This window comes from Coregonus lavaretus (genome assembly GCF_964263955.1).
Source record: "Coregonus lavaretus genome assembly, chromosome: 14".
Classification (NCBI taxonomy): Eukaryota; Metazoa; Chordata; class Actinopteri; order Salmoniformes; family Salmonidae; genus Coregonus; species Coregonus lavaretus.
Window position 1 is genome coordinate 4682883 of NC_140001.1, and position 19130 is coordinate 4702012.

The window sequence follows — 19130 nt, forward strand, 5'->3', positions numbered from 1 at the left end:
TCTCTCTCTCTCTTCCTCTCTCTCTCTCTCCTCCTGTGTCTCTCTCTCTCTCTCTCTGTGTCTCTCTCTCTCTCTCTGTGTCTCTCTCTCTCTCTCTCTGTGTCTCTCTCTCTCTCTCTGTCTGTTCTCTCTTCTTCTCTTTCTCTCTCTCTGTGTCTCTCTCTCTCTGTGTCTCTCTCTCTCTGTGTCTCTCTCTCTCTGTGTCTCTCTCTCTCTCTCTGTGTCTCGCTCTCTCTCTCTGTGTCTCGCTCTCTCTCTCTGTGTCTCGCTCTCTCTCTCTGTGTCTCGCTCTCTCTCTCTGTGTCTCGCTCTCTCTGTGTCTCTCTCTCTCTCTCTCTCTCTCTCTGTGTCTCTCTCTCTCTGTGTCTCTCTCTCTCTCTCTGTGTCTCTCTCTCTCTGTGTCTCTCTCTCTCTCTGTGTGTCTCTCTCTCTCTGTCTCTCTCTCTCTCTCTATGTGTCTCTTTCTCTCTCTCTCTCTCTCTCTCTCCTAAAAGCAAGTGAAATAGATGATAAACAAATAGTTAAAGTACAAAAGGGGAAAATAAATCAACATAAATATGGGTTGTATTTACATTGGTGTTTGTTCTTCACTGGTTGCCCTTTTCTTGTGGCAACAGGTCACAAATCGTGCTGCTGTGATGGCACACTGGTTTTTCACCCAGTAGATAAGGGAGTTTATCAAAATTGGTTTTGTTTTCTAATTCTTTGTGGATCTGTGTAATCTGAGGGAAACATGTGTCTGTAATATGGTCATACATTTGGCAGGAGGTTAGGAAGTGCCGCTCAGTTTCCACCTCATTTTGTGGGCAGTGTGCACATAGCCTGTCTTCTCTTGAGAGCCAGGTCTGCCTATGGCGGCCTTTCTCAATAGCAAGGCTATGCTCACTGAGTCTGTACATAGTCAAAGATGTCCTTAATTTTGGGTCAGTCTCAGTGGTCAGGTATTCTGCCACTGTGTACTCTCTGTTTAGGGCCAAATAGCATTCTAGTTTGCTCAGTTTTTTTTGTTAATTCTTTCCAATGTGTCAAGTAATTTATATTTTTGTTTTCTCATGATTTGGTTGGGTCTAATAGTGTTGCTGTCCTGGGGCTCTGTGGGGTCTGTTTGTGTTTGTGAACAGAGGCCCAGGACAAGCTTACTTAGGGGACTCTTCTCCAGGTTCATCTCTCTGTAGGTGATGGCTTTGATAAGGAGGGTTTGGGAATCGCTTCTTTTTAGGTGGTTATAGAATTTAACGGCTCTTTTCTGGATTTTGATAATTAGCGGGTATCGGCCTAATTCTGCTCAGCATGCATTATTTGGTGTTTGACGTTGTACACAGAGGATATTTTTGCAGAATTCTGCATGCAGTCTCAATTTTGGTGTTTGTCCCATTTTGTGAATTCTTGGTTGGTGAGTGGAACCCAGACCTCTCTCTCCCCTTCCTCTGTCTCAGTACATTCAGTCTTGGCATATCTCTGCTGTGAGCTAAAATAAAGTGCCAACATAACGAGGCCTGTCCACAGCTGGTGAATAAGCTAGTTCTCTATTGGCGACTCTGTCCACGGCTGGTGAATAAGCTTCTTCTCTATTGGCTAGTATGTCCATGGCCTGTGAATACACTGGCTTTTTATTGGCCAGCCTCTGGGGAAAATGCAGCTACTTCACAAGGACAATGTTATATCCTAGCTTTATCCTCAAAGCACACCTTCAATCAAGCTGACAATAATATTTAGCTCGATCTCCCTCCTCTCTCTCTCTCTCTCTGGCAGGTAGAGAACATCCTCCTGAGTGATAATGGGAGTTATGTTCTGTGTGATTTCGGTAGTGCTTCTCACAAGGTGCTGCTCCCACACAAAGACGGAGTGACTGCCGTGGAGGACGAAATCAAGAAGTGAGTGAGTGGGGGTATGTGAGTGGGGGGTATGTGAGTACACCCAGGTGATTGTGTTGCGTGTGCCTACATAGCTACAGTGCACCCCTCGTCACGTCATCACTAAATCTGAACTCTCCGACGGATCCACGCTCTTTGCTCTGCTTTAGTTCCAGTGATACGCTGAGTGTACAAAACATTAAGAACACCTTCCTCCCTGGCTGGGGGGGGGGGGGGGGGGGGCTGTGCGCACATGAAGAGCTGAGTGAAAGATGTATTTTTAGAAGGCATAAAAGTTGGTCCACTGAAGTGAGACTTTGTCCTTGTCTTTCTTGGCTATTTACATGGTTTTGTTCATAAGCCAGGTTGTTTTTCAATGTTTGAGTTTCAACTGCTAGGAAACGGAAGACAGCGCTGCTACTAGTCAGACTCTCAATCTCACACAAACATGACTGGAGTCGCGTTACCACGGTAACCTCCCGCCCCTTAAAGGGGCAGGTGAACATATTTGTCTCATCTGTGATTTTGGTTAAAAGACAAGTCACAAAAATGTAAATGTAAACAATTTACCACATGACGTCTTACTAGTAATACCCTTATTGTTGTAGAAACATTACAGGGCATGCTCCTCCGTTTCTGTGTGTTTTGTTGGTGTTATTTTGGCGGCAAACAAAATATTTTGGCTGGTTAAAAAATCTACCTGCCGCAGTGGGCTGGTGGACCAACTAGTTAGTTTTCTACTCTGGTTCTTAATGTTCTGTATTACTCAGTGGAAGTCACCACTCTGCTCCATACATCCAGGCACTTTAGCCAGCCACTGGACTAATACATAGGACTAATTTCTCAGAAGCAGTGCACTCAGAAGCAGTGCACTACAGAGGGTGCCATCGGCCTCAGAAGGCAGTGCACTACAGAGGGTGCCATCGGCCTCAGAAGGCAGTGCACTACACTCTTACACACCGTTACTGCATAAATAAGCTTTAACCCTGACCACTTCCTGTGTGTGTAGGTACACCACCCTGTCATATCGAGCTCCAGAGATGATCAACGTGTACGCTGGGAAAGCCATTACCACCAAGGCTGATATATGGGTAAGTTGGAGCGGTGGGGGGGTGTAGACGTGTGTGGTGTTTCTACATATATGTAGGTTTGTGTGTGTGTGTGTGTGTGTGTGTGTGGACTAGCCATTCAGTAACAGAAGAGCGTAGTGTGTGTGTGTGTGTGTGTGTGTGTGTGTGTGTGTGTTTGTGCGTGCGTGTATTGGTCCAGGCAGTTTTCCTGTAAGGCCAGTTAGGCCTCATGCTTCCTTAGCTCTGTCTGTCCTGTCTGTCTGTCCTGTCTGGCTGGCTGTCTGTCAAGCAAGCCCAACAAGTTTCGTGAGTGTGTGTGTGTGGCTGTGTGTGCTCTTGGTTGCTGGTTGTACAAGCTGTGTTTCTCTGTTTCAGGCTCTCGGTTGCTTGTTGTACAAGCTGTGTTTCTTCTCTCTCCCGTTCGGGGAGAGTCAAGTCGCCATATGTGACGGAACCTTTATCGTTCCTGACAATTCCAAATTCTCCTTCAAGTTGCACTGCTTAATCAGTAAGTAGAAGGACCCTGTTCCTCACACCACACTAACCACCAAGCTGTCAATCAATATAAAAACAATTACACCACATTGACCAATTGTCTTGTGAATGTTTCTGATGTGTAAACATGTAACTTTCCAAATAATGTATCATTCAGACTATCATTCATTGTTTATACACCCACTGTCAGCCTTTTAGTACAAATATTAGCTAATAGCGCCACTTTGTGGTCAAGAGAGAGATGCATTGTACCATGGTGATAATGCCTCAGAGGTAGTTATATATTTACATTCACTCTGTAACCAATGTAACATGTACATGTCTTCTCTGGTTTGTTGGTGATACTATATATGTCTCCTCTTCTCCAGGATATATTAAACTATATGTCCCCTCTTCTCCAGGATATATTAAACTATATGTCCCCTCTTCTCCATAATATATTAAACTATATGTCTCCTCTTCTCCATAATATATTAAACTATATGTCCCCTCTTCTCCATAATATATTAAACTATGTCTCCTCTTCTCCATAATATATTAAACTATATGTCTCCTCTTCTCCATAATATATTAAACTATATGTCTCCTCTTCTCCATAATATATTAAACTATATGTCTCCTCTTCTCCATAATATATTAAACTATATGTCTCCTCTTCTCCATAATATATTAAACTATATGTCCCCTCTTCTCCATAATATATTAAACTATATGTCTCCTCTTCTCCATAATATATTAAACTATATGTCCCCTCTTCTCCATAATATATTAAACTATATGTCTCCTCTTCTCCATAATATATTAAACTATATGTATCCTCTTCTCCATAATATATTAAACTATATGTCTCCTCTTCTCCATAATATATTAAACTATATGTCTCCTCTTCTCCATAATATATTAAACTATGTCTCCTCTTCTCCATAATATATTAAACTATGTCTCCTCTTCTCCATAATATATTAAACTATATGTCCCCTCTTCTCCATAATATATTAAACTATATGTCTCCTCTTCTCCATAATATATTAAACTATATGTCCCCTCTTCTCCATAATATATTAAACTATATGTCCCCTCTTCTCCATACTATATTAAACTATATGTCTCCTCTTCTCCATACTATATTAAACTATATGTCCCCTCTTCTCCATAATATATTAAAATATGTCTCCTCTCCTCCAGGCTATATTTAAGCAATAAGGCACGAGAAGGTGTGGTATATGGCCAATATACCACAGCTTAGGGCTGTTCTTAAGCACGACGCAACGTGGAGTGCCTGGACACATCCCTTAGCTGTGGTATATTGGCCATATACCACAAACTCCCGAGGTGCCTTAATGCTATAAACTTCTTACCAACATCATTAGAACAGTAAAATAATTGTTTTGTCATACCCGTGGTATACGGACTGATACACCACGGCTGTCAGCCAATCAGCATTCAGGGCTCGAACCACCCAGTTTATAATAAACTATATGTCTCCTCTTCTCCATAATATATTAAACTATATGTCCCCTCTTCTCCATAATATATTAAACTATATGTCTCCTCTTCTCCATAATATATTAAACTATATGTATCCTCTTCTCCAGGATATATTAAACTATATGTCCCCTCTTCTCCATAATATATTAAACTATATGTCCCCTCTTCTCCATAATATATTAAACTATATGTCTCCTCTTCTCCATAATATATTAAACTATATGTCCCCTCTTCTCCATAATATATTAAACTATATGTATCCTCTTCTCCATAATATATTAAACTATATGTCTCCTCTTCTCCATAATATATTAAACTACATGTCCCCTCTTCTCCATAATATATTAAACTATATGTCCCCTCTTCTCCATACTATATTAAACTATATGTCTCCTCTTCTCCATACTATATTAAACTATATGTCCCCTCTTCTCCATAATATATTAAACTATATGTCCCCTCTTCTCCATAATATATTAAACTATATGTCTCCTCTTCTCCATAATATATTAAACTATATGTCCCCTCTTCTCCAGGATATATTAAACTATATGTCCCCTCTTCTCCAGGATATATTAAACTATATGTCCCCTCTTCTCCATAATATATTAAACTATATGTCCCCTCTTCTCCATAATATATTAAACTATGTCTCCTCTTCTCCATAATATATTAAACTATATGTCTCCTCTTCTCCATAATATATTAAACTATATGTCTCCTCTTCTCCATAATATATTAAACTATATGTCCCCTCTTCTCCATAATATATTAAACTATATGTCCCCTCTTCTCCATAATATATTAAACTATATGTCCCCTCTTCTCCATAATATATTAAACTATATGTCCCCTCTTCTCCATAATATATTAAACTATATGTATCCTCTTCTCCATAATATATTAAACTATATGTCTCCTCTTCTCCATATAATATTAAACTATATGTCCCCTCTTCTCCAGGATATATTAAACTATATGTCTCCTCTTCTCCATAATATATTAAACTATATGTCCCCTCTTCTCCATAATATATTAAACTATATGTCCCCTCTTCTCCAGGATATATGCTTGAGCCTGATCATGAGAAGAGACCAGATATCTATCAAGTCTCCTACTTTGCCTTCAAGTTAGCTGGAAAGGAGTGTCCCGTGCCAAATCTCTTTGTAAGTCACAGTTCATTCGTTGTGACCGATGTATTTGTACTGAGTGAAATGAAGGTCAGTGTGTAGAATGGGCTATGATGTGGCCTGTGTTGGTGTAGCAGTGTGAACCACTTCTGGAGTACATGTAAAATGTACCGCTGCCAGCATGGCTTTGAATCTGGCCCACTGCTCTTTCAGTACATCTCTCGCCTACCTTTCACCTCCATCGCTCTCTATCCAATAAACATACAAATACTTATATGAATAAAGACTTATGACTTAATAAATATATATATATATATATATATATATATATATATATATATATATATATATATATATATATATAGTGGCAGATCAGGGTGTTGGGTCAAGACGTTTACACAGATCAGACACGGACAGAGTATGATTAGCTCGGTTTCAAGGGTGTTTATTAATACAATAATCAAAAGGAAAGGTTAAGGTCTCCGGCTACACAGAAGTGACCTTACTTCCCCCAGTCCTCTCCCATGTGCTGCCCTTCTGACAGCTTTATGGGCCTTGCACAGCTGTTGAGCAATCTGCCCTTAATTACTCACCAGCTCCCAGTTAGGCCTGTCTGGGAGCCTGTCGATGCCTGGCACGTCCAGCAGATGGAGCCACCGCCTTGTGATGTATCCTCCATCTGTCACCAGGCCTCGACGAGTCTCCCCCTGGTGGCTGACCTGCTGTACGCCACTATATATATATGGTTGGATCTGTCAACACATGGTTGGATCTGTCCCTCTGCAGAGCTCTCCCCATGATGCTCCATGAGTTAGTTAGGGTTAGATGCTAGTTGTCTAACATCATGATTTGTCTCCTCCCAACGTCACTTCCTGAGTTAGTTAGGGTTAGATGCTAGTTGTCTAACATATGATTTGTCTCCTGCAGAGCTCTCCTCTCCCGACGTCACTTCCTGAGCCACTCACAGCCAGCGAGGTTGCTGCTAGGAAGAGCAAGACGAAAGCCAGGTACAGTCACATGTCACTGTGTTATAGATATTCTGTAACATTTTCAGATCTCTAGCAAAAGGGATTTAATCTCAAGGAGAATGTATAAATAAAGGTTATGTGAAAGAGAAGTCATACATTTTCCACTAAGTGTTCTTCTGGTTACCACTTTTTCAGAATCACAGAGTCCGTGGGCCCGACGGCAACTTCAATCACTCCGAGACAGAGACCCAAAGCTGCCAACAGTAATGTGCTACCCATCCCTGTAGCCAACACTGCTGTCACCCCAATCGCTTTCACGCCCATCGTCACCCCCACGGCTGTGCCTTCTGTACCTGTTAGCAATGGGCAGAAAGGTGAGAGTTCAAAAGTACTGTGTGTGTGTGTGTGTGTTTATCTGCCGTTGTGCCCTTGAGCAAGACACTGAACCCCTAAGCGGCTCTCTCTCCCCCCATGGGCAATGCACCTTGGCTGATCCTGTGCATCTCACTGTGTGTGCATTGTTTTGGGGGGGGAGTTGACAATAGCCTCGCAGAGCCGCCTGATCCCGCAAGCTTACACTTCCCGGACGAGCTAAACACATTCTTTGTACGCTTCGAGGAAAACAACATTAACGCTCAAGAGGACTGTGTGCTCTCGTTCTCCGTGGTCGACGTGAGTAAGTCATTTAAGTGTGTTAACCCTCGCAAGGCTGCCGGCCCAGACGGCATCCCAAGCTGCGTCCTCAGACCAGCTGGCTGGAGGGTTTACTGACATATTCAATCTCTCCATATCCCAGTCTGTTGTCCCTACTTGCTTCAAGATGTCCACGATTGTTCCTGTACCCAAGAAAGCGAAGGTATAACTGAACTAAATGACTATCGCCCCATTAGCACTCACCTCTGTCATCATGAAGTGCTTTGAGAGGCTAGTCAATTTTCATATCACCTTACCTGCCACCCTAGATACACTCCAATTCGCATATCGCCCCAAAAGATCCATGGACAACGCAATCGCCATCACACTGCACACTGCCCTATCCCATCTGGACAAGAGGAATACCTATGTAAGAATGCTGTTCATTGACTATAGCTCAGCCTTCAACAGGATAGTGCCCTCCAAGCTCATCATTAAGCTTGGGGCCCTGGGTCTGAACCACACCCTTTGTAACTGGGTCCTGGACTTCCTGACGGGCCGCCCCCAGGTGATGAAGGTAGGCAACAACACCACTACACTGATCCTCAACACAGGGGCCCCACAGGGGCGTGTGCTCAGCCCCCTCCAGTACTCCCTGTTCACCCACAACTGTGTGGGCACGCACGTCTCCAACTTAATCATCAAGTTTGCTGATTACATAAGTGGTAGACCTGATTACCAACAACGATGAGACGGCCTACAGGGAGGAGGTGAGGGCCCTGGCGGAGTGGTGCCAGGAAAATAACCTCTCTCTCTCAATGTCAACAAAACAAAGGAGCAGATCGTGGACTTCAGGAGACAGCAGAGGGAACACACCCCCATCCACATCGACTGGGCCGCAGTGGAGAGGGTCAAAAGCTTCAGCGTTAACATTGACAACCTGAAATGGTCCCTTCACACAGACAGGCTGAGAAAATGTGTCTCGTCTCCTAAGACCCTCACAAACTTCTACAAATGCACCATTGAGAGCATCCTGTACGGGAATCGCACCGTCCGCAACCTCAGGGCTCTCCAGAGGGTGGTGCATTCAGCCCAACGCCCTCCAGGACATCTAGGGCACCCGGTGTCACGGGAAGGCCAAGAAGATCATCATCAAGGACCTTAGCCACCTGAGCCACGGCCTGTTCACCCCGCTACCATCCAGCGGTGCATGAAAGCTGGGATCAATAGACTGATGAACAGCTTCTATCTCCAGGCCATCAGACTGTTAAACAGCCAACACCAGCTGGCCTCCACCCAGTACCCTGCTTAGTAACTGTTACTAGCGGCTACCACCGGGTCCTCAACCCTGCACCTTAGAAACCACTGCCCTATGTGCATAGTCACTGAACCCTTTAATAATGTTTACATACTGTTTTACCTACTTGATATGTGTATTCTAGTCAAGGCTCATCCTATATAACTACTGCTGGACACTCCTTTTCTATTCACATAGTGTCCATAATGTCTATACACACCATCCTGTTTAACTACTGCTGTACACTCCTTTTCTATTCACATAGTGTCCATAATGTCTATACACACCATCCTGTTTAACTACTGCTGTACACTCATTTTCTATTCACATAGTGTCCATAATGTCTATACACACCATCCTGTTTAACTACTGCTGTACACTCCTTTTCTATTCACATAGTGTCCATAATGTCTATACACACCATCCTGTTTAACTACTGCTGTACACTCCTTTTCTATTCACATAGTGTTCATAATGTCTATACACACCATCCTGTTTAACTACCGCTGTACACTCCTTTTCTATTCACATAGTGTCCATAATGTCTATACACACCATCCTGTTTAACTACTGCTGTACACTCCTTTTCTATTCACATAGTGTCCATAATGTCTATACACACCATCCTGTTTAACTACTGCTGTACACTCCTTTTCTATTCACATAGTGTCCATAATGTCTATACACACCATCCTGTTTAACTACTGCTGTACACTCCTTTTCTATTCACATAGTGTCCATAATGTCTATACACACCATCCTGTTTAACTACTGCTGTACACCCCTTTTCTATTCACATAGTGTCCATAATGTCTATACACACCATTCTGTTTAACTACTGCTGTACACTCCTTTTCTATTCACATAGTGTCCATAATGTCTATACACACCATCCTGTTTAACTACTGCTGTACACTCCTTTTCTATTCACATAGTGTCCATAATGTCTATACACACCATCCTGTTTAACTACTGCTGTACACTCCTTTTCTATTCACATAGTGTCCATAATGTCTATACACACCATCCTGTTTAACTACTGCTGGACACTCCTTTTCTATTCACATAGTGTCCATAATGTCTATACACACCATCCTGTTTAACTACTGCTGTACACCCCTTTTCTATTCACATAGTGTCCATAATGTCTATACACACCATCCTGTTTAACTACTGCTGTACACACCTTTTCTATTCACATAGTGTCCATAATGTCTATACACACCATCCTGTTTAACTACTGCTGTACACTCCTTTTCTATTCACATAGTGTCCATAATGTCTATACACACCATCCTGTTTAACTACTGCTGTACACTCCTTTTCTATTCACATAGTGTCCATAATGTCTATACACACCATCCTGTTTAACTACTGCTGTACACTCCTTTTCTATTCACATAGTGTCCATAATGTCTATACACACCATCCTGTTTAACTACTGCTGTACACTCCTTTTCTATTCACAGTGTCCATAATGTCTATACACACCATCCTGTTTAACTACTGCTGTACACTCCTTTTCTATTCACATAGTGTCCATAATGTCTATACACACCATCCTGTTTAACTACTGCTGTACACTCCTTTTCTATTCACATACTGTCCATACTGTCTATACACACCATCCTGTTTAACTACTGCTGTACACTCCTTTTCTATTCACATAGTGTCCATAATGTCTATACACACCATCCTGTTTAACTACTGCTGTACACTCCTTTTCTATTCACATAGTGTCCATAATGTCTATACACACCATCCTGTTTAACTACTGCTGTACACTCCTTTTCTATTCAGTGTCCATAATGTCTATACACACCATCCTGTTTAACTACTGCTGTACACTCCTTTTCTATTCACATAGTGTCCATAATGTCTATACACACCACCCTGTTTAACTACTGCTGTACACTCCTTTTCTATTCACATAGTGTCCATAATGTCTATACACACCATCCTGTTTAACTACTGCTGTACACTCCTTTTCTATTCACATAGTGTCCATAATGTCTATACACACCATCCTATATAACTACTGCTGTACACTCCTTTTCTATTCACATAGTGTCCATAATGTCTATACACACCATCCTGTTTAACTACTGCTGTACACTCCTTTTCTATTCACATAGTGTCCATAATGTCTATACACACCATCCTGTTTAACTACTGCTGTACACTCCTTTTCTATTCACATAGTGTCCATAATGTCTATACACACCATCCTGTTTAACTACTGCTGTACACTCCTTTTCTATTCACATAGTGTCCATAATGTCTATACACACCATCCTGTTTAACTACTGCTGTACACTCCTTTTCTATTCACATAGTGTTCATAATGTCTATACACACCATCCTGTTTAACTACCGCTGTACACTCCTTTTCTATTCACATAGTGTCCATAATGTCTATACACACCATCCTGTTTAACTACTGCTGTACACGCCTTTTCTATTCACATAGTGTCCATAATGTCTATACACACCATCCTGTTTAACTACTGCTGTACACTCCTTTTCTATTCACATAGTGTCCATAATGTCTATACACACCATCCTGTTTAACTACTGCTGTACACTCCTTTTCTATTCACATAGTGTCCATAATGTCTATACACACCATCCTGTTTAACTACTGCTGTACACCCCTTTTCTATTCACATAGTGTCCATAATGTCTATACACACCATTCTGTTTAACTACTGCTGTACACTCCTTTTCTATTCACATAGTGTCCATAATGTCTATACACACCATCCTGTTTAACTACTGCTGTACACTCCTTTTCTATTCACATAGTGTCCATAATGTCTATACACACCATCCTGTTTAACTACTGCTGTACACTCCTTTTCTATTCACATAGTGTCCATAATGTCTATACACACCATCCTGTTTAACTACTGCTGGACACTCCTTTTCTATTCACATAGTGTCCATAATGTCTATACACACCATCCTGTTTAACTACTGCTGTACACCCCTTTTCTATTCACATAGTGTCCATAATGTCTATACACACCATCCTGTTTAACTACTGCTGTACACACCTTTTCTATTCACATAGTGTCCATAATGTCTATACACACCATCCTGTTTAACTACTGCTGTACACTCCTTTTCTATTCACATAGTGTCCATAATGTCTATACACACCATCCTGTTTAACTACTGCTGTACACTCCTTTTCTATTCACATAGTGTCCATAATGTCTATACACACCATCCTGTTTAACTACTGCTGTACACTCCTTTTCTATTCACAGTGTCCATAATGTCTATACACACCATCCTGTTTAACTACTGCTGTACACTCCTTTTCTATTCACATAGTGTCCATAATGTCTATACACACCATCCTGTTTAACTACTGCTGTACACTCCTTTTCTATTCACATAGTGTCCATACTGTCTATACACACCATCCTGTTTAACTACTGCTGTACACTCCTTTTCTATTCACATAGTGTCCATAATGTCTATACACACCATCCTGTTTAACTACTGCTGTACACTCCTTTTCTATTCACATAGTGTCCATAATGTCTATACACACCATCCTGTTTAACTACTGCTGTACACTCCTTTTCTATTCAGTGTCCATAATGTCTATACACACCATCCTGTTTAACTACTGCTGTACACTCCTTTTCTATTCACATAGTGTCCATAATGTCTATACACACCATCCTGTTTAACTACTGCTGTACACTCCTTTTCTATTCACATAGTGTCCATAATGTCTATACACACCATCCTGTTTAACTACTGCTGTACACTCCTTTTCTATTCACAGTGTCCATAATGTCTATACACACCATCCTGTTTAACTACTGCTGTACACTCCTTTTCTATTCACATAGTGTCCATAATGTCTATACACACCATCCTGTTTAACTACTGCTGTACACTCCTTTTCTATTCACATAGTGTCCATTATGTCTATACACACCATCCTGTTTAACTACTGCTGTACACACCTTTTCTATTCACATAGTGTCCATAATGTCTATACACACCATCCTGTTTAACTACTGCTGTACACTCCTTTTCTATTCACATAGTGTCCATAATGTCTATACACACCATCCTGTTTAACTACTGCTGTACACACCTTTTCTATTCACATAGTGTCCATAATATCTATACACACCATCCTGTTTAACTACTGCTGTACACTCCTTTTCTATTCACATAGTGTCCATAATGTCTATACACACCATCCTGTTTAACTACTGCTGTACACTCCTTTTCTATTCACATAGTGTCCATAATGTCTATACACACCATCCTGTTTAACTACTGCTGTACACTCCTTTTCTATTCACATAGTGTCCATAATGTCTATACACACCATCCTGTTTAACTACTGCTGTACACTCCTTTTCTATTCACATAGTGTCCATAATGTCTATACACACCATCCTGTTTAACTACTGCTGTACACTCCTTTTCTATTCACATAGTGTCCATAATGTCTATACACACCATCCTGTTTAACTACTGCTGGACACTCCTTTTCTATTCACATAGTGTCCATAATGTCTATACACACCATCCTGTTTAACTACTGCTGTCCACTCCTTTTCTATTCACATAGTGTCCATAATGTCTATACACACCATCCTATTTAACTACTGCTGTCTACTCCCTTTCTATTCACATAGTGTCCATAATGTCTATACACACCATCCTGTTTAACTACTGCTGTACACTCCTTTTCTATTCACATAGTGTCCATAATGTCTATACACACCATCCTGTTTAACTACTGCTGTACACTCCTTTTCTATTCACATAGTGTCCATAATGTCTATACACACCATCCTGTTTAACTACTGCTGTACACTCCTTTTCTATTCACATAGTGTCCATAATGTCTATACACACCATCCTGTTTAACTACTGCTGTACACTCCTTTTCTATTCACATAGTGTCCATAATGTCTATACACACCATCCTGTTTAACTACTGCTGTACACTCCTTTTCTATTCACATAGTGTCCATAATGTCTATACACACCATCCTGTTTAACTACTGCTGTACACGCCTTTTCTATTCACATAGTGTCCATAATGTCTATACACACCATCCTGTTTAACTACTGCTGTACACTCCTTTTCTATTCACATAGTGTCCATAATGTCTATACACACCATCATGTTTAACTACTGCTCTACACTCCTTTTCTATTCACATAGTGTCCATAATATCTATACACACCATCCTGTTTAACTACTGCTGTACACTCCTTTTCTATTCACATAGTGTCCATAATGTCTATACACACCATCCTGTTTAACTACTGCTGTCCACTCCTTTTCTATTCACATAGTGTCCATAATGTCTATACACACCATCCTGTTTAACTACTGCTGTACACTCCTTTTCTATTCACATAGTGTCCATAATGTCTATACACACCATCCTGTTTAACTACTGCTGTACACTCCTTTTCTATTCACATAGTGTCCATAATGTCTATACACACCATCCTGTTTAACTACTGCTGTACACGCCTTTTCTATTCACATAGTGTCCATAATGTCTATACACACCATCCTGTTTAACTACTGCTGTACACTCCTTTTCTATTCACATAGTGTCCATAATGTCTATACACACCATCCTGTTTAACTACTGCTGTACACTCCTTTTCTATTCACATAGTGTCCATAATGTCTATACACACCATCCTGTTTAACTACTGCTGTACACTCCTTTTCTATTCACATAGTGTCCATAATGTCTATACACACCATCCTGTTTAACTACTGCTGTCCACTCCTTTTCTATTCACATAGTGTCCATAATGTCTATACACACCATCCTGTTTAACTACTGCTGTACACTCCTTTTCTATTCACATAGTGTCCATAATGTCTATACACACCATCCTGTTTAACTACTGCTGTACACTCCTTTTCTATTCACATAGTGTCCATAATGTCTATACACACCATCCTGTTTAACTACTGCTGTACACTCCTTTTCTATTCACATAGTGTCCATAATGTCTATACACACCATCCTGTTTAACTACTGCTGTACACTCCTTTTCTATTCACATAGTGTCCATAATGTCTATACACACCATCCTGTTTAACTACTGCTGTACACTCCTTTTCTATTCACATAGTGTCCATAATGTCTATACACACCATCCTGTTTAACTACTGCTGTACACTCCTTTTCTATTCACATAGTGTCCATAATGTCTATACACACCATCCTGTTTAACTACTGCTGTACACTCCTTTTCTATTCACATAGTGTCCATAATGTCTATACACACCATCCTGTTTAACTACTGCTGGACACTCCTTTTCTATTCACATAGTGTCCATAATGTCTATACACACCATCCTGTTTAACTACTGCTGTCCACTCCTTTTCTATTCACATAGTGTCCATAATGTCTATACACACCATCCTATTTAACTACTGCTGTCTACTCCCTTTCTATTCACATAGTGTCCATAATGTCTATACACACCATCCTGTTTAACTACTGCTGTACACTCCTTTTCTATTCACATAGTGTCCATAATGTCTATACACACCATCCTGTTTAACTACTGCTGTACACTCCTTTTCTATTCACATAGTGTCCATAATGTCTATACACACCATCCTGTTTAACTACTGCTGTACACTCCTTTTCTATTCACATAGTGTCCATAATGTCTATACACACCATCCTGTTTAACTACTGCTGTACACTCCTTTTCTATTCACATAGTGTCCATAATGTCTATACACACCATCCTGTTTAACTACTGCTGTACACTCCTTTTCTATTCACATAGTGTCCATAATGTCTATACACACCATCCTGTTTAACTACTGCTGTACACGCCTTTTCTATTCACATAGTGTCCATAATGTCTATACACACCATCCTGTTTAACTACTGCTGTACACTCCTTTTCTATTCACATAGTGTCCATAATGTCTATACACACCATCATGTTTAACTACTGCTCTACACTCCTTTTCTATTCACATAGTGTCCATAATATCTATACACACCATCCTGTTTAACTACTGCTGTACACTCCTTTTCTATTCACATAGTGTCCATAATGTCTATACACACCATCCTGTTTAACTACTGCTGTCCACTCCTTTTCTATTCACATAGTGTCCATAATGTCTATACACACCATCCTGTTTAACTACTGCTGTACACTCCTTTTCTATTCACATAGTGTCCATAATGTCTATACACACCATCCTGTTTAACTACTGCTGTACACTCCTTTTCTATTCACATAGTGTCCATAATGTCTATACACACCATCCTGTTTAACTACTGCTGTACACGCCTTTTCTATTCACATAGTGTCCATAATGTCTATACACACCATCCTGTTTAACTACTGCTGTACACTCCTTTTCTATTCACATAGTGTCCATAATGTCTATACACACCATCCTGTTTAACTACTGCTGTACACTCCTTTTCTATTCACATAGTGTCCATAATGTCTATACACACCATCCTGTTTAACTACTGCTGTACACTCCTTTTCTATTCACATAGTGTCCATAATGTCTATACACACCATCCTGTTTAACTACTGCTGTCCACTCCTTTTCTATTCACATAGTGTCCATAATGTCTATACACACCATCCAAATCAAATCAAATCAAATTTTATTGGTCACATGCGCCGAATACAACAGGTGCAGACATTACAGTGAAATGCTTACTTACAGCCCTTAACCAACAGTGCATTTATTTTAAACAAAAAAAGTAAGAATAAAACAACAACAAAAAAAGTGTTGAGAAAAAAAGAGCAGAAGTAAAAATAAAGTGACAGTAGGGAGGCTATATATACAATAGAATAAAGTGACAGTAGGGAGGCTATATATACAGGGGGGTACCGTTGCATAGTCAATGTGCGGGGGCACCGGCTAGTTGAGGTAGTTGAGGTAATATGTACATGTGGGTAGAGTTAAAGTGACTATGCATAAATACTTAACAGAGTAGCAGCAGCGTAAAAAGTATGGGGTGGGGGGGCAGTGCAAATAGTCCGGGTAGCCATGATTAGCTGTTCAGGAGTCTTATGGCTTGGGGGTAGAAGCTGTTGAGAAGTCTTTTGGACCTAGACTTGGCACTCCGGTACCGCTTGCCGTGCGGTAGCAGAGAGAACAGTCTATGACTAGGGTGACTGGAGTCTTTGACAATTTTGAGGGCCTTCCTCTGACACCGCCTGGTATAGAGGTCCTGGATGGCAGGGAGCTTTGCCCCTGTGATGTACTGGGCCGTACGCACTACCCTCTGTAGTGCCTTGCGGTCAGAGGCCAAGCAGTTGCCATACCAGGCGGTGATGCAACCAGTCAGGATGCTCTCGATGGTGCAGCTGTAGAATTTTTTGAGGATCTGAGGACCCATGCCAAATCTTTTTAGTCTCCTGAGGGGGAATAGGCTTTGTCGTGCCCTCTTCACGACTGTCTTGGTGTGTTTGGACCATGATAGTTCGTTGGTGATGTGGACACCAAGGAACTTGAAGCTCTCAACCTGTTCCACTACAGCCCCGTCGATGAGAATGGGGGCGTGCTCAGTCCTCTTTTTTTTCCTGTAGTCCACAATCATCTCCTTTGTCTTGGTCACGTTGAGGGAGAGGTTGTTGTCCTGGCACCACACGGCCAGATCTCTGACCTCCTCCCTATAGGCTGTCTCATCGTTGTCGGTGATCAGGCCTACCACTGTTGTGTCGTCGGCAAACTTAATGATGGTGTTGGAGTCGTGCCTGGCCATGCAGTCATGGGTGAACAGAGAGTACAGGAGGGGACTGAGCACGCACCCCTGAGGGGCCCCCGTGTTGAGGATCAGTGTGGCAGATGTGTTGTTACCTACCCTTACCACCTGGGGGCGGCCCGTCAGGAAGTCCAGGATCCAGTTGCAGAGGGAGGTGTTTAGTCCCAGGATCCTTAGCTTAGTGATGAGCTTTGAGGGCACTATGGTGTTGAATGCTGAGCTGTAGTCAATGAATAGCATTCTCACGTAGGTGTTCCTCTTGTCCAGGTGGGAAAGGGCAGTGTGGAGTGCGATAGAGATTGCATCATCTGTGGATCTGTTGGGGCGGTATGCAAATTGGAGTGGGTCTAGGGTTTCTGGGATTATGCTGTTGATGTGAGCCATGACCAGTCTTTCAAAGCACTTCATGGCTACAGACGTCAGTGCCACGGGTCGGTAGTCATTTAGGCAGGTTATCTTAGAGTTCTTGGGCACGGGGACTATGGTGGTCTGCTTGAAACATGTTGGTATTACAGACTCAGTCAGGGACATGTTGAAAATGTCAGTGAAGACACTTGCCAGTTGGTCAGCACATGCTCGGAGTACACGTCCTGGTAATCCGTCTGGCCCTGCGGCCTTGTGAATGTTGACCTGCTTAAAAGTCTTACTCACATCGGCTACGGAGAGCGTGATCACATAGTCGTCCGGAACAGCTGGTGCTCTCATGCATGCTTCAGTGTTGCTTGCCTCGAAGCGAGCATAGAAGTGGTTTAGCTCGTCTGGTAGGCTTGTGTCACTGGGCAGCTCGCGGCTGTGCTTCCCTTTGTAGTCTGTAATAGTTTTCAAGCCCTGCCACATCCGACGAGCGTCAGAGCCAGTGTAGTATGATTCAATCTTAGACCTGTATTGACTCTTTGCCTGTTTGATGGTTCGTCGGAGGTCATAGCGGGATTTCTTATAAGCGTCCGGGTTAGAGTCCCGTTCCTTGAAAGCGGCAGCTCTACCCTTTAGCTCAGTGCGGATGTTTCCTGTAATCCATGGCTTCTGGTTGGGGTATGTACGTACGGTCACTGTGGGGACGACATCATCGATGCACTTATTGATGAAGCCAGTGACTGATGTGGTGTACTCCTCAATGCTGTCTGAAGAATCCCGGAACATGTTCCAGTCTGTGCTAGCAAAACAGTCCTGTAGCTTAGCATCTGCGTCATCTGACCACTTTTTTATTAGCCGAATCACTGGTGCTTCCTGCTTCAGTTTTTGCTTATAAGCAGGAATCAGGAGGATAGAGTTATGGTCAGATTTGCCAAATGGAGGGCGAGGGAGAGCTTTGTATGCGTCTCTGTGTGTGGAGTAAAGGTGGTCTAGAGTTTTTTCCCCTCTGGTTGCACATTTAACATGCTGGTAGAAATTAGGTAGAACGGATTTAAGTTTCCCTGCAT

General features: G+C 41.7%; 1 protein-coding gene across 1 annotated transcript in view; it reads left to right on the forward strand.

Annotated features, from left to right (window-relative positions):
• Positions 1–19130, forward strand: part of LOC311141944 (BMP-2-inducible protein kinase-like) — a 67264-nt gene that overhangs the window by 32184 nt on the left and 15950 nt on the right. Inside the window, exons 5-10 of the mRNA XM_084177462.1 lie at positions 1753–1874; positions 2863–2944; positions 3299–3431; positions 5969–6072; positions 6964–7043; positions 7200–7378. Coding sequence (XP_084033588.1) covers positions 1753–1874; positions 2863–2944; positions 3299–3431; positions 5969–6072; positions 6964–7043; positions 7200–7378 — 700 coding nt within the window. The remainder of the gene's footprint in view (positions 1–1752; positions 1875–2862; positions 2945–3298; positions 3432–5968; positions 6073–6963; positions 7044–7199; positions 7379–19130) is intronic.